Raw genomic sequence first — 16,021 nt, 5'->3', positions numbered from 1 at the left:
ATATCAACAAGATATATATACTTTTTTGTTAACCCATTATTTAAAAACTTCATATTTAAGCATGATTTACTTAGAGTAGTTATGAGATATGTGACTTTCTACGAAATTTCTTATAAAGTATGTGAATAATGACAAAACACTTTAAAAAATTTTATGTTAGTTTGTGAGATCGATTGATCCTACAAAGATGTTGAATAATGTGAAAGTCGTCGAGAAGTTGACAAATTAATGAAAGACATCGTAAGGGTGATGGACGATCCAGTAACCTTTAATTATTCTAGATATACCATTAACTGTAATTATGAAATTATGAGTCTTTAATTACTCTAAGTACATTAACTGAAGTTATAAAGACAAGACTTTAATTTCACTAGTGCACACATAAAGACACTAAGGCTATCAACTACTAAAACCAATAAAAGAAAGACAAAAAAAATATGACTTCAATTAATTCTCTGAAAAAAAGAAGAGGAATGATTAGTTTGAAAAGATAAAGGACCATAGTGAAAAAAAAAGACTAAATAGGTCACTTGACCATTAAAAAAATAAAAAATGGAAAGAAATAGGTGATTAAGAAAATTAAATATTTAAATATTTCTACCTTCGTTCACTTCTTTACCTTATGCTATCTTTTTTTTTTGAAAAAAAATTAAGTTAACAAACTCTGACCGAATATCAAAGATTATATATATATATATATATACATTCAAAATTAGAACATGCTCCTAACATACATTTCAGATGTGATCTTGTGTTTTTAACGCCAACTGATGGATTTAACTTAATTTATTGTCTCTAATTAATAATAACAATAAATCACAATATAAATTATTTATGATAAATCTAAAATAGTAGTAATGTTCAAAATATTTATTTATTACAAGTTTTAATCATAATATAATTTATATATTTAGAAGCATTTATTTATTACCAATTATAAATTAGATATTGATTGTGTGCAGTGCACAAGTTAAAATACATAGAATGAAAAAGTCTTTACGTGCTCTCATTGTTCCACTCTGCCTCTCACATCCACTTTCATTTGAATAATACTCTTCTCATGAAGTGGTGACTTCACTCTTGTAACATGCATATCACATATATTCTTATACTTTTAATAATAACGGTTTAACTGTAATTAAATACTGAAAACCAATTTCAAGTATATATATTTTGTCTTTAAAATTCAAATATGCATTTAATGTAATGCAGTAAAAAAATATTAATATGATATTTAATATTTTTCTTAGAATTAGCATTTAATGTTATGCAGTAAAAAAACATATTAATATAGCATTTAATGTTTTTCTTAGAATAAGCATTTAATGTTATTAATTAATGTAATATTTGAACAAATGTAAATAAATATACTTTTTTTTTCCTTAAATAGCGTGACAATATTAAAGGAGAATTTGATTCTATTTGAACTCTCTAGAAAGTAATTCCACTTAAGTTGTTCTGTCTTTCTCCAAGCCATCCCGAATTCCTTGGAGGCTGAAAAATCCTTGGCTCAATTGTATTGATCTTGTTTCTAAAATGCATTTTCATGTTTCCCACATGTAGAGAAGAAAATTCTTGGACGAACAAGTTAAACTAACCATTTTTAAGGGTGTATTAGGTTTAGAAAATGGAAATATATATAAGAATTTTTTTTGAATTAAACTAGGACGTAAAAAGTGTGGGTCTAAAAAAAATATAAAATTTATCTCTAATATTATTTTTCTCCTCTCTACCAAACACACCATAAATATTAATACTCTTACATGGTGAAATTTTGTTCCTAATTTTTATATAATTGATTATATGCACAATAGGTCAGGTCAACCTAACTACAGGTATTGTTGATTCTTCCTTCCATGGATTTTGGTATAGTCCCCCATGCTTTTTTGTTATCTTTTTTCTTATGTATAATACGTTGGCTGGTTGAGGGTGTTAGGGATAGGTGTCAACATAGCCCAGATTTACCTCATTTTTTTCACGATAGCTTCTAGCCTTCTCTAATCTTTAAAATATTTTAATAAATATAAAAAGCTATTAATATTAACTTACTTATTTTAATTATTGTTCTTTTCATATTATTTTATTATTCTTTTTAATATTATATTTTAAGATATTCTAACCATTACGGTAACTATTTGCATCTTTCGGTTTTCATTAAATCGAGCACAATGGTTAACAACTTTATGTTTTTTATCATTTTCATGTCATCAAACTCCAGCTTAAGAGATGTGTACCATCAAATCTTCACTAAATCGAGACCATTATCTAACCTATCAGGGTGTCGACCTATTTGATCTAGAACGCAGAACACACTCGACTATACCATCATTAGTGCCTTATCTTATATTATAAATTCTAAATGATTTAAATCTAATCATATATCTTAATTATATCTTGATCGTATTAGACCACATCTTACCTAATCATATATTATCTATAGAAATCATAGAGATATATGATTTGGTCATATTATAATTAAGGAAGTACTATCTAATCCACAGTCAACTTACAAGCAAAACATAGGTCATATTCAATCAAACATTTTAGTCAATTTTTTTTATTTTTTATTTAGCTAAAAAACTTTATGTGAATCTTGTGTAATAGATAGGGATACAGTGCTATGATGTTTGTATTAGTTTTTTTTTTCAGTATAATAGGGATGGAATGTAATAATTTGAACTTAAAATGTAATTAAAATAATTTATATACAAATAAAAAATTACAAGAATTTAAAATTAGTTATAAAAAAATATAACACTTCAAAATATAATCTTATCCATAAAATAAAATTTGATATATATATATATGTCAATTTTTATCATTTTACATTTTTCTGTTACTTTAATAGTTAATTTTATTAAACATTTATAAATCAATAAGTTAATTTTTTAATTATCATCTCACAGTTAACTTTTCAGTTAGTTTTGTCTATATACACTAATTATATGGTATAGACTAGACAACCTCTAATCCTAACAAATGAACACTATTCTAAGAGACTAAATAAAAGTGTTATGTCTACTTAAAACTATGATATTTTTACTTCATTTTAAATGTGATTAAAAATATTTTAAGATATAACATGAATAATAAAAACACAATAGGTAACAAATATGGTATTTGAAAGTAAAAAAAAAAATCAAAATAATTAATCTATAAAAAAAATACATATGCTTAAAATTAAATTAGAAACTAAAATTATAATACTCCAGGATGTACTTTTAGAAATAAATTAAAATTAAAATTTATAATGTTAGAACATTGTCACTCACATTTCTATTTTTATTTTTTAGATATTTATAAAATTATCATGTAGCTTATGTTTATTTATGAAAAATAGATTTAATTAAAAATATTTTTTCTGAACTATTTGAGTTTTTTTTGGTTACTTGAGAGAAAATAAAGAAAAAAAAAACAAAAGAGCAAACAAAAACAACAATATGGGAACAATCACCCTTAAAGCATCTCTTTTAAGATTACAAAAATTATTTGAGTTTTTTTTTTCAGACACCACTCCTAAAACTATTTGAGTTAAGATATTCATAATTAATATTTTTTTATTTACTATAAGACTTTATTTTATCTCTATTGTATATTAATTATTTTTTGTTAAAATTAATTAAAGTGTCTCTCTCCTATAAAGATAAGAGAAGGTGAGTAAATTTTCAAAGAATAAATTTAGAAAAATATTATAATTAATTAATTATAAACAAATTTAATACTAATAATTAAATTGATTAACTTTCTTAATAAATATAAATGAGTCAATTATATCTTATAATTAGAAGCGAAAGAAATATTATTTATATAATAACTTATAAATAAAATATTTAATATTTTAAATTATATTTAATTCTATTTATTATTATACATCTTATCGATTATTCAATATTTTTTTCAAAAAATAAAATAAAAAAAGATTAAAACAAAAAATCGACCGGACAACCTTGAAATTGAATAAGGAGATTAATTGACTAAAATAATTAAATTGTATATTTTTTTTCAATCTCAAAGCATTCAACTTGACACGGTCCAAGGCTACTGGAAGAGAGAATTTTGAATAATGAATATTGAATCTAACCCAGAAGCCATGGAATTGTAACCCAATTCCAAAGCAAAAGCACGATGAGGATATTGAAGGTTGCGACATGCAATCTGAACCAATGGGCGATGGACTTCGATTGCAACGCGAAGCAAATCAAGGAGTCCATAGCGAAGGCCAAAGAAGCCGGCGCTGCCATTAGGCTCGGACCCGAACTCGAGATTCCCGGTTATGGCTGCGAAGACCACTTCTTAGAGCTCGACACAGTTAACCATTCGTGTGTACTAGTTTCTTTTTCTCCTTCAGTTCTCTCTCTGTTCAGTGTTTTGATTTTGAGGACACTGTGAAATTGCAGATGGGAGTGCTTGAAAGATTTACTGATTGGGAATTGGACTGATGGCATTGTGTGTAGCTTCGGCATGCCCGTTATCAAAGCCTCCGAGCGCTACAATTGTCAGGTTCTCTGTCTCAATCGAAAGATTCTTATCATACGACCCAAGATGTGTCTTGCCAATGATGGCAATTATAGAGAACTTCGATGGTTCACTGCTTGGAAGCAGAGGGATCAACTCATCGATTTTCAGTTGCCCCCTCAAATTTCCAAGGCAATTGGCCAAAATTCGGTTCCTTTCGGTTATGGCTTCGTTAAGTTTCAAGACACGTAAGTTATCAATTCACAATTTATGTTTCACTCGACTTTAATATTCATGCACTCTCAGTGTAATTATGCTGTCAACTAACATAAAATCAGGGATGATCAGACTTCTAAGGTAGTTATTGTAAAAGTCAACTGACATTATACATGACAATTCGTGATTGAATGACATTGTAAAAGTCAACCCTTTACACTATCACTGCATTTGTTTTCTGTTTCTTTTTTTTATTGTTACTTAAAAGTTAAGTTGTGTACTCTCTGTGTCCAATATAATCGCATATATGGTTTTGAAGTTATGATAAACTATTGCTAAATGATAAATGCAAATGGTAAACAGATTCTTGGTTCCTTCTTCTTATGTGTGTACTTAACTTACTATTAGTAGATACAGATTTGGATTATTATTGTGTTTTAAAGTTGACATACCCATCAGAGTTGCATCCATGCAGTGTTTAGTTGATTGGCATACCTGTCCACTCTTTCATGCACCCAAGAATTAGTGTGTTTCAACTATTTGTTGTGTCTGCATGCGTGTGTTTGATTTATTTATTGGGCGTTTCCAAGTTTTAGTCAGATGTTTATCAAGTGCTAAATATAAAGCATTTCCCCCTTTTTAGAGCTATTGCGGATGAAATTTGTGAAGAGCTTTTTACTCCAACTCCCCCTCATTCTGAACTTGCGTTGAATGGGGTTGAAGTGTTTATGAATGCGAGTGGAAGTCACCACCAACTTAGAAAGCTTGATGTTTGTCTTCGTGCTTTTATAGGTGCCACTCATACTCGTGGAGGGGTTTACATCTATAGTAATCACCAAGGCTGTGATGGCAGTCGCCTTTACTATGGTAAAAAAATACTTTTCTCTTAATAGAATGCTATTTTGTACTTTTCACATTTGTCCCATTGCATATCATCAAAATTAGTATAAGGGCATTTTAATTTCCGCTTAGCTTGTTTATATTTCATTTACATAGGATTTTTCCATATTTCTATAATTTTATCTTGCCTTTGCAACAGATGGCTGTGCTAGTGTTGTGGTAAATGGAGATGTTGTCGCTCAGGGTTCACAATTTTCTTTAAAAGATGTTGAGGTTGTGGTTGCTCAAATAGATCTAGACGTGGTATGTATTGCATGGTATTCCATATATCAATGTACACAATCATTAAGACTATCGTTGGATTTGATTCCTTTACTCATTTTGTCTGTTGGTAGGTTGCAAGCCTTAGAGGATCTTTAAGTAGCTTCCAAGAGCAAGCAAGTTGTAAAACAAAGGTTCCTTCAGTGGAAGTACCTTACAGTCTCTGTCTTCCTTTTAACCTTAAAACGCGCCTTTCTCTTCCACTTAAGGTTAGTTTATTTTCATTTTGAGTTGCAACTTTCGAGATAGTTAAAATTGATGACATCTTGAATTCTTCTTTCACAACATTACTGCTTACTCAGGTCTCCAAGCTGCTAAGTTTAATATGATATATTCATTACAGATAAAGTACCACACTCCTGAGGAGGAAATAGCATTTGGACCTGGTTGCTGGTTATGGGACTACTTAAGAAGAAGTGGGGCATCTGGTTTTCTGCTTCCTCTTTCTGGTGGAGCAGACAGTTCCTCTGTCGCTGCAATTGTTGGGTGCATGTGCCAGCTGGTTGTGAAAGGTAAGTTCAGATGCAATGAGAAGTGCTGTTAGATTCAAGTATACTTTCAAAGTAAAGTTTCTATTTCTGATCAACTTGTGACAGTATTAGGAGGCAGCATTATTGCATTTATCATCCTGCTTATTTAGGAATAAAGAAATACTTCAAGTGAGCACTAGTCTAGCTTTTGATAAGTATGAACTGTATAAAGATCTCAGGGAAGGATAGTTAAGAGGTCATGTATAATTCATTGACAGCTGAATTAGCTGGAGAAGTGAACCTGAATATTCATGGTTCCTTTCTTGAAAATCCTGCTAAATTGCTTGAATAGTTAAGAGGTCATGTATAATTCATTGACAGCTGAATTAGCTGGAGAAGTGAACCTGAATATTCATGGTTCCTTTCTTGAAAATCCTGCTAAATTGCTTGAATATAGAGCATGATGGCCTTTTATTACTTCAAAGGGTTCAACTTGCAAAGAAGCTAAAGTGCTAAACTGTCAAATGATGGTCAATAAGAAAATTGAGACAGACTCTATTGGCCTCCTTTTGTTTTTTATTTTTATATTTTCAATGTGGAAAAAACAGTGACATTTGTAATTAAGAATTTCGGACATCATTTGCTAATGATTCATATTTGCCTGCAGAAATTGCAAATGGGGATGAGCAAGTTAAAGCTGATGCGATACGAATAGGAAACTATAAAGATGGCCAGTATCCTACAGACAGCAGGGAATTTGCTAAAAGAATATTCTATACTGTGTTTATGGGATCTGAAAACAGGCAAGTGATAAATTTCAGGTTTTAGTGTTTTACACTATTCAGATGTATCTCCCTAAGTTTCTATCTGCTATATTCCATTGATACTCCATCTATATTTGTATAAGAAGAGACATGTCAAATAAATTACTTGAGTTCAACTAAAAACACACTCTTATCAGATGTGATGTTCACTAAAAAATCTCTCATTTCAGTTCTGAAATGACAAGGTCACGAGCGAAGGTGCTGGCTGATGAAATTGGTTCATGGCACCTTGATGTTAGCATTGATGTAGTTGTGTCTGCTTTTTTGTCATTGTTCCAAACACTTACAGGAAAGCGACCACGGTATAAGGTAAATGAAGCATGAACTTGAGAATTCTCTCAACCATAAATGAGACTAGTAAAATAACTGTGTAGTTTCTTTATGGGGAATCTCTCTTTCTTTCCTAACTAAAGATTTGAATCATCTTGTATATTTTATGTTTCTATTTCATGGTAGCCTCAAATAATTTCTTTGTATGGTATTGTTCCTACAGGTAGATGGTGGATCTAATGTTGAGAATTTAAGCTTGCAGAACATTCAAGCTCGAATCAGAATGGTGCTAGCTTTCATGTTAGCATCACTCTTACCTTGGGTTCACAGTAAGCCTGGGTTTTATCTTGTCTTGGGGAGCTCCAATGTGGATGAAGGGTTACGTGGTTACCTGACCAAGGTATCTCTATTTTGCTTTGGATTATGCCTTTATTTGTAAGGGACTTTATGTTTTTCTTCCATTTCTTGTTTTCACTACTTACAAAAATGTCAATTTATTTTTACTTTGCTTCCTGACTACAAATATTATACAAAAAATTATAAAAACACTTGAATCTATGAAAACTGGAAATCAAGGTGGTTTTGTAATTATTCGTGGAAATAGAAAGATTTTCTTAAAACGGATCCTTTGTTTCTCAAATATTTTTCATGTATGTGGTCCATTTCACTCTTGTTATCAAAGTTTAACTCTTTTTATAGTATGACTGCAGCTCAGCAGATATAAATCCCATTGGTAGTATAAGTAAGCAGGACCTTCGGGCATTCCTGCGATGGGCAGCCATCCATCTTGGTTACTCATCTTTGGCAGATATTGAAGCAGCTCCACCCACAGCTGAACTGGAGCCTATACGTTCTAATTACAGTCAGGTAATATTCTGTTCTGTAAATTCTGTTACACCTTTCAGTACTGATCTTGAATCACTTGATGGACTCTTGTAGTTGTGTTTAAATTGCAAATGCACATAAATATTAAATATAATACCATATTCGATATGTGTAGCCATATGTAGGATTTTTGCGTATAGTGGGTCTAAATTGGAGGGTGGGGGTGGTTATCATTAACAATACAGAATTAAATTATTATCTTTATTTTTATTGTGCCAAAGTGAAGGATTATTGTCAACATTACCTGAGAGCAAGAGTTTAAATCTCAGCTCATAATGATGTGAAAATATCTTTACTTTATCTAGAGAAGTTGGTAGCTAGATAATTGGTTTGTTTTCACACCTGAAGTTTGTTGTAATCTCTTGAATCTCAGAATACAGTAGAAACAACAGAAAAATCCAATGACCAACTCCCTCATCCAATCATTAATAAGGATCCATGGTAACCAGGGCAATACTAGAGAAGATGGAAGTCAAAGAGGACTGATCTTTTGGAATTAAATACTAGTAATGTTTTCATAAACAAAAAACCATGAAGCAAATATGTTTAGTAAAACTAATTTTAGGTATACTGCAAATGATAGATAAGGTGTAGGGTGCCAACATAGTTTGGCTTCTATTTTCTTTTGTGATGCCTTTGCATACCTTTTCCAAAAAAAATGTTTTGTATAACTTCTTTAGTTCTTCCATTGTGTGGATAAACAATTAAAGCAACTAGAGGCATGAGTCTTATAATGAACTTAATCTTATGAAAATGTAAGAGCTGGAAAAGAATGGTCTTTGTGACAGGGTCAAAATAGATATATTATGAACGTCATATATAAAAGCAGGATTGATTGTTTTAAGCCTTAACTACCTAATAGCTGCATAGCAACTATTTTTTACCACTTCAAGCTGGACGGAGTTGGGCTGTTTTAATTACCAAGCTTTGCTGTTTTCTCCTTCTACTGACTACACTTGCAGGCAATGTGTGACCTGTGTGTGTACACACTTTATTACATGTTTATTTACATGGTAAGGTGGTCTAGGTGAAATCAAAGAACTGGTATATTCATTTATTCTCTCTTTAGCAGTGCTCTATTAGCTTTTGCTTGTGGATATTTGACTTTTCTATGCCTTTTTCTGCACCTGGTTCTATATATATGCATCTGTAAATTGTTTATAATTGAGTTATAAACAAATACCTCATTCTTTGTTGAACAGCTTGATGAAGTTGATATGGGAATGACTTACGAGGAGCTTTCAATTTATGGAAGACTACGGAAAATTTTCCGTTGTGGTCCAGTTTCCATGTTCCAGGTTTATTTTGTGCTTCTCGATCCTGTCTTATTTATGTCTAAACTACCCATGTTACCAATTGAAGTATAAAGCTTAGCGGAAAGAATAATTGCTCTACTTGGCATGACGAAGAAACTTTTGGCATCCAAAGTTTGCTGTCTGAATAGAGTTTTGTCATTTAATGTTTTGTCCATTTCGCCCTTCAGCCATAACTCGTTGTTTTGTAATTTACTGTTGTAGAATCTATGCTACAGATGGGGTGCAAGATTGACACCATCACAAGTGGCTGAAAAAGTAAAACACTTCTTCAAGTATTATTCTATCAATCGACACAAAATGACTGTCTTGACACCTTCCTACCATGCTGAGGTATGTATGTGAGTCAGAGTTGGATTCTGCTGGATAGCTCTTTGGTGTCCCCGGATTTTGGCTTATTATATTTTTTTGTTGGCTAATGAGAGCTGATTTTTCGATCATCTTGCAGAGTTATTCACCAGAGGATAATAGGTTTGATCTTCGCCAGTTTCTCTATAATGCAAGATGGCCATATCAATTTAGGAAAATTGATGAACTTGTAAATGAATTGGATGTTAAAGATGTTAAAGATTCAGGAGACCATGAGGCAGTGGCAGCTACATCAGATGGTGTTGGTGGGATGGGAGTTGCTGCTGCTGGTTCAGGCAATCCTAATGTTGGATTCTAATTAAAATTAACCCTTCCCCTAATAAAATAAAATAAATGAATTATAGATTTTCATACGCAGGACTGATGAAATTCATTCAACCTTTCATCCCGGCTTTTATTATGTCAGTCTAAAAGTATTATTAATTAGTCAATGTCAATCATGTTTCAGCAGTTTCGCTATATTTGAAAGAGGGAGACATGTGTGCGTTCTGGAACCCATTTTCAGTGATGCAAACACGGGTTCACACTTTCCAAAACATGAAATTGAGAAGCAAGAATTTGTGTTTGCCTGTTTACATGATTCCAACTGGATGTTGCGATGTGAGACGAAGATTTTCAAATTAAAAATATGACAAGACCAAAAATAAGTGAAATGGGGTGATGTTCATATTCTTATAAATTGAATATGACAATAATTAATACATTACTGGCTATCGTTTATGGATTTGTGAAAATTTGGCATGATGGCTAGAAATTATTCTGTGCGTTTGTAGCCAAATCTCTTTGTCCGTCGTCAGGGCCTGCTATTTCAAGGCTTCATAGTCGCTCAGTCCTTTGGTACTTGTTAACCACAACCAAATTAAATTAAAAAATTAAGGTTGAATTAATCTACAAGTCTCTATAAATATGTCAATTTCTGAACTTTTTCCTTCAATTTCTAGTAAAAAAATTGTTTTCCCAAAAGTATTTATTTTTAGGTCCCTAAATCGTCCGTTTAAAATTAGATGAGGCAATGAGACAATAGAATTTGTACAATTGTGGTTATAAAACCTCAAACATATAAAAATAGATATAGAAGAAATAGATTTTGACGTATAGATGAACCAAGAATGTCAAAATGTCAGATTCTAACAAAATCCACGATTTTTCTAAACAAACAAAAAAAAAATAACGAATTTCGTTACCATAAATCCTTAACGTCTAGTCATTCGAATCGCATTCTCGACATTGAACAAACAGGGACTAACATAATATGACCAAAGCCATCCATTACCATGTTCTGCATGTGATCAAGGTATTATATATAACAGCTTCTCCATTTCATTTTCTAATCCCATCAAATTTGATAACAGTATCCCTTGTCAGTAACCATTGTTACAGAATAGAAAGGCAAGTGGTGCGGTCACTATGTAAAAGAAGCATGACATGTATAAAAAAGGTTAAAACAATAGAAAACATCATTTCATAAACAAAAATTCTAACTTCCGGACGCTGCATTTGACGAATCCATCTTTAAACTTCATTCACTCGCTATACGTCTACGGTTCTAGTTATGACTGACTCTATTGTAGCCATGTCACAAACTCCAGGTAAAATATCAAAAACAAATAGCAACCGATAGAAATTTGATATCCGTACGTGAGTTTTTATAAAATGGCTCAATAATATTTTACGGAGGTTTCCTGTTTTAAATTACAAAGACTTGATTTAAAAACTTATGGTCGGCAAAACAGGCACGAAGCACGCGAAAAACAGGAGCGTAAGAGAATAGAAGTGAAACAAGGCTCATTCATACAGCTGAAGAAGTTTCGTCGTAAAACTAAGCAAAAAAGTAAAGTACAAGTAATTTCACAAAGTATCTTATCATCGCCACCAAAAAAGCAAGCGCAGGGGACTTCTTAATTCCCAGCTATCATAAAAATTTAACAGACTCCGACTAATCTAGAGCTCATCGTGAGAATCGTCCTCGTCTTCTTCGCCTGATGCACCACCACCGCCTGGGGCTCCTCCAGATCTCTGATACACAGCACTAATGATTGGGTTGCAAACGGCTTCAACCTCCTTCAGCTTCTCTTCATAATCTTCTTTCTCCATACTCTGGTTGTCATCCAGCCATTCCAGTGCTTCTTTCACAGCAGTCTCAATTTTCTCCTTTTCATCAGACTCCAACTTGTCAGCGAGCTTGTCCTTGTCACTGATCTGGTTCTTCATGTTGTATACATAGGTTTCAAGACTGTTGCGAGCATCGATCCTCTCCTTCACCTTCTTGTCTTCCTCTGCAAACTCCTCTGCTTCGCGAACCATTCTCTCAATTTCTTCCTGGCTAAGACGTCCCTTTTCGTTTGTAATGGTGATCTTTTCTGATTTACCAGTGCCCTTGTCTTCTGCCTTCACATTTAGAATGCCGTTGGCATCAACTTCGAAGGTCACTTCAATTTGAGGCGTACCCCTGTTCAATTACCAAATAAAATACCAATGAATTACAAACATTAAATTGAGCAATATTGAGAGAGGACACTGCATCATCAAAGCAGGTAACAAACCTTGGGGCTGGAGGAATTCCAGACAGATCAAATTTCCCAAGAAGGCGGCAATCCTTTGTGAGACTCCTCTCGCCTTCGAAAACCTGTATTAAGAAAAAGCAGTGAATTCGAGTCAACCCCGTCATAGTTCACTACAGTCATGCATTTTAGATTTAGAAGAAAAACACGCATCATGCCCTTTAATGCAAATTGAATAATGGCACCATACCTGAATGGAGACTGTAGTCTGCTGGTCCTGATAGGTGGTGAACACCTGAGATTTCTTGGTTGGGATAACAGTGTTTCTGGGAATCAACTTTGTCATGACTCCACCAACAGTTTCAATTCCGAGAGTGAGGGGAGCCACATCCAGGAGAAGGATGTCTGGATAGATATTGCCACACAACGATTAGAAAGTGTTATGCTTAGCAATCTAATTGCGTAAATAATATTTATGACTTCGGGACAAGTAATTTAAAAGCTACATTACAGACTACGGTACCTTTGGTTTCTTCACCACCCTCTCCACTCAAAATGCTTCCTTGCACTGCAGCACCATAGGCAACTGCTTCATCAGGGTTGACACCCTTGTTTGGCTCCTTTCCATCAAAGTAGTCCTTCAAAAGCTGTTGTACCTTTGGAATCCTTGTGCTTCCACCAACAAGAACAATCTCATCAATCTGACTCTTCTGTAATCCTGCATCTTCCATAGCCTTCTTCACTGGCCCCATGGTCTTCCGGAACAAATCATTGTTCAACTCCTCAAAACGAGCTCGGGTGAGTGGCTCAGAAAAATCAACACCATCAAAAAGTGATTCAATTTCCACGCGGACCTGGTGCTGGCTGCTGAGAGCCCTCTTTGCACGCTCAGCCTCTCTCCTCAGCTTGCCAAGTGCTCTGTTGTCCTTGCTAATATCCTTTCCATGCTTTTTCTTGATCAATTTAATGAAGTACTCCATTATTCTCTGATCAAAGTCCTCACCTGGAAAGGGGAAACAGAATAGCAGACATTAGCAACAAAAGGAAAAATTTAAGGAAAGATTATATAATTTCATTTCCATAGAATAACAGACATTAGCTTGTGTGTATGTGTATAAAAGTACTCACCTCCAAGATGAGTATCTCCATTTGTGGCAAGAACTTCAAAAACACCATTATCAATTGTCAAGATACTGACATCAAAGGTCCCACCACCAAGATCAAAGACTAGAATGTTCTTCTCGCCACCTTTCTTGTCCAATCCATAGGCAATGGCAGCAGCAGTGGGTTCATTGATAATTCTAGCAACATTGAGACCAGCAATGACACCAGCATCCTTGGTGGCCTGCCTCTGAGCATCATTGAAGTAAGCTGTGCATTTTAAAGGAAAATGTGAGATATTGAAATAAAGGCAAAAGCAGGAGGAAAACAATCAAATTGCAGTTGAAATAAGTCGTGAATTGTTCCAGACTTCCAGTTACCTGGGACAGTGACCACGGCATCATTAATTTTCTTTCCAAGGAATGCTTCCGCAGTTTCCTTCATCTTAGTCAGAATCATGGCACTGATTTCCTCAGGGCTGAACACCTTGGTCTCACCATCCTTAATTTTCACTTGTATGTAAGGTTTTCCATCCTTGTTGACAATCTTATAAGGAACAAGCTTCATATCTCTTTGAACTTCCTTATCTTCGAACCTGCAAAAAGATAAATGTCAGTCACCATTGATCCCATCAAATCAAATTGTCAAAAATCAACTTGAGTAAGTCTTACTTTCTTCCAATAAGTCTCTTGACATCAAAGATGGTCCTTTCTGGGTTGACAGCTGCCAGATTCTTGGCAGCCTCTCCAATTAGTCTCTCACTGTCGGTGAAAGCAACCCACGATGGGGTGATACGGTTACCTTGATCATTGGCTATGATTTCAACATGGCCGTTCTTGTAAACACCAACACATGAATAGGTCGTTCCAAGATCAATCCCGATGACCGTCCCCAATTTTGTGGCTTCCTCCTTAGCAATGGAAATTGCAAATAAACATCCTATGGAAAAATATCTCAATGTTAGTTACATAATTGCAGTTTTACAACACTGAAACTCATCAAAATGGAATTAATTTCTGCATTTGCACATAATAGTGCTTGACAAATGACAAGCCCGATAAACTAAAATTTATTTAGCATAATAAACGATAAAATACAATAATGATATGAATCCGTTAACAAATTACCATAAAGACATTTCTACTTTATACTTTTTACTAATGTATTCAATTATCAGCCGGAGGAAACTTCACGATGTCATATTCAAATCGCAAATACGCAAACGTCAATCCTTTGAAAAACCATGCAATGAAAGCAATAATCTTAAGCAACAAACGGAACAAAACTTCTTTCCATGGCTAATACTAATCACTCCGCTTAATAGTGAAAATCTTTATCGACAACTTAAAAAACAAAAAACAAACGAGCATTGCTAGTTAGTTAGAAACATATTTGCACGAAACATTAACGTCGACCAATGATAATTTTGAAAACAAATGTTGATTAAAAAAACTTTAAAATATATAAAATCTGATTTAAAAGAAATCAAAGGTACGTGTGTTAGTTACGAAATATAAAATCTGATTGAACAGAAATCAGAGATAAATGTGTTGGTTACCAAAAGTATTTTGCAACAATTAGCATTTTCAAAAACAAAACGCTCCCTCGGAAATCGGAATAACAACTCCAACTGATCACTGTTGACGAAATTCTCAGATGCAGAGAAACGCATATTACTCAAACTCAAACGTGAAAGATCCTGGAACTAACGAGTTCGCAAAGAACGTCACCAAAAAGCAGAACATGGCACGATTTACGAAATCCTCCTAAGCAACTACGTCTAAGATCTCAGTCACTGATCTACCGCTACGTAACACAACGAATCAAACAAAACAGATCCAAAAAAAAGTTCAAAGAAAGAGAGATCTGGTTACATTTTTCCACTTGCGCATTTAAACAAAAACAGCAAAGAGCTAAAAGAAAACATGATCAGATCTATTATGTGGTGAAAGTTACCGAAGGAAATGATAGCCAGAACAATCAGAGAACGGCGTGCCCACGAGCCAGCCATTGCTCTCTCTCTCACACACACACTTTTTCTCTTTCTTTATCTTCTTCTAGCAAGTTGTTAAGATTATGAGTAGAAAAGGTTAAGTTGAAGGTGCGAGGGCAAAGAGTGTAATTTGTAATTGGTTTCTGGGTTTTGAAATGGCACGAGGGAGCGAGGCTTTTATGTAGTGTGGTGAGGGACTCTACCGAAACCTGGTCATTTCGTGAACTTGAAGCTTGACGCTCGAACATGTCATTGATGATGACGTGGACCAATAGAAATTTGGCTTTTTGTTTTTTCAACCAATCCCATTCCTTCTAGTGTTGGGAACACCTGTGCCGTCCATCTTTATGACCTCAACTTACAAGACTCAATCATCTAGGTTCTTCTTCTTCTTATTGCTAATATTATTGTTATTATTATTAAATTTTAGTTAAAGGTAAATATTTTTATATATAATAGTCAT

At 33.5% G+C, this 16,021-nt stretch overlaps 2 protein-coding genes across 2 annotated transcripts; one reads left to right on the top strand and one right to left on the bottom strand.

The window, feature by feature from the left end:
- Positions 1-3,996: 3,996 nt before the first annotated feature.
- LOC114413481 (glutamine-dependent NAD(+) synthetase-like) lies at positions 3,997-10,538 on the top strand. Its single transcript, XM_028377926.1, has 13 exons — positions 3,997-4,319; positions 4,398-4,703; positions 5,315-5,538; positions 5,711-5,814; positions 5,907-6,041; positions 6,176-6,344; positions 6,970-7,105; positions 7,297-7,435; positions 7,620-7,796; positions 8,096-8,263; positions 9,484-9,579; positions 9,799-9,927; positions 10,043-10,538. The coding sequence occupies exons 1-13, from the start codon at positions 4,126-4,128 to the stop codon at positions 10,259-10,261; spliced, it is 2,196 nt and encodes a 731-aa protein (XP_028233727.1). The 5' UTR covers positions 3,997-4,125; the 3' UTR covers positions 10,262-10,538.
- Positions 10,539-11,731: 1,193 nt separating this feature from the next.
- On the bottom strand, positions 11,732-15,725 carry LOC114413480 (luminal-binding protein 5-like). Its single transcript, XM_028377925.1, has 8 exons — positions 15,522-15,725; positions 14,237-14,504; positions 13,946-14,160; positions 13,593-13,835; positions 12,988-13,467; positions 12,715-12,869; positions 12,507-12,589; positions 11,732-12,412 (listed from the first exon to the last, which is right to left on the bottom strand). Exons 1-8 carry the CDS (start codon positions 15,574-15,576, stop codon positions 11,905-11,907), a joined length of 2,007 nt encoding a protein of 668 aa, XP_028233726.1. The 5' UTR covers positions 15,577-15,725; the 3' UTR covers positions 11,732-11,904.
- Positions 15,726-16,021: the final 296 nt, after the last annotated feature.

This window comes from Glycine soja, chromosome 5, assembly GCF_004193775.1.
Source record: "Glycine soja cultivar W05 chromosome 5, ASM419377v2, whole genome shotgun sequence".
NCBI lineage: Eukaryota > Viridiplantae > Streptophyta > Magnoliopsida > Fabales > Fabaceae > Glycine > Glycine soja.
This window is presented reverse-complemented; position numbering and strand designations above follow the sequence as displayed.

Excerpts from the sequence above, each read along its gene's own strand:
- LOC114413480 (XM_028377925.1), bottom strand. The coding sequence starts at position 15,576 with ATGGCTGGCTCGTGGGCACGCCGTTCTCTGATTGTTCTGGCTATCATT. Across the intron at positions 14,505-15,521 it reads TCTGGCTATCATTTCCTTCG|GATGTTTATTTGCAATTTCC; the intron begins GTAACTTTCACC and ends ATTTTTCCATAG. Across the intron at positions 13,468-13,592 it reads TGGAGATACTCATCTTGGAG|GTGAGGACTTTGATCAGAGA; the intron begins GTGAGTACTTTT and ends TCCCCTTTCCAG.
- LOC114413481 (XM_028377926.1), top strand. The coding sequence starts at position 4,126 with ATGAGGATATTGAAGGTTGCGACATGCAATCTGAACCAATGGGCGATG. Across the intron at positions 6,345-6,969 it reads GTGCCAGCTGGTTGTGAAAG|AAATTGCAAATGGGGATGAG; the intron begins GTAAGTTCAGAT and ends ATTTGCCTGCAG. Across the intron at positions 7,106-7,296 it reads TTTATGGGATCTGAAAACAG|TTCTGAAATGACAAGGTCAC; the intron begins GCAAGTGATAAA and ends CTCTCATTTCAG.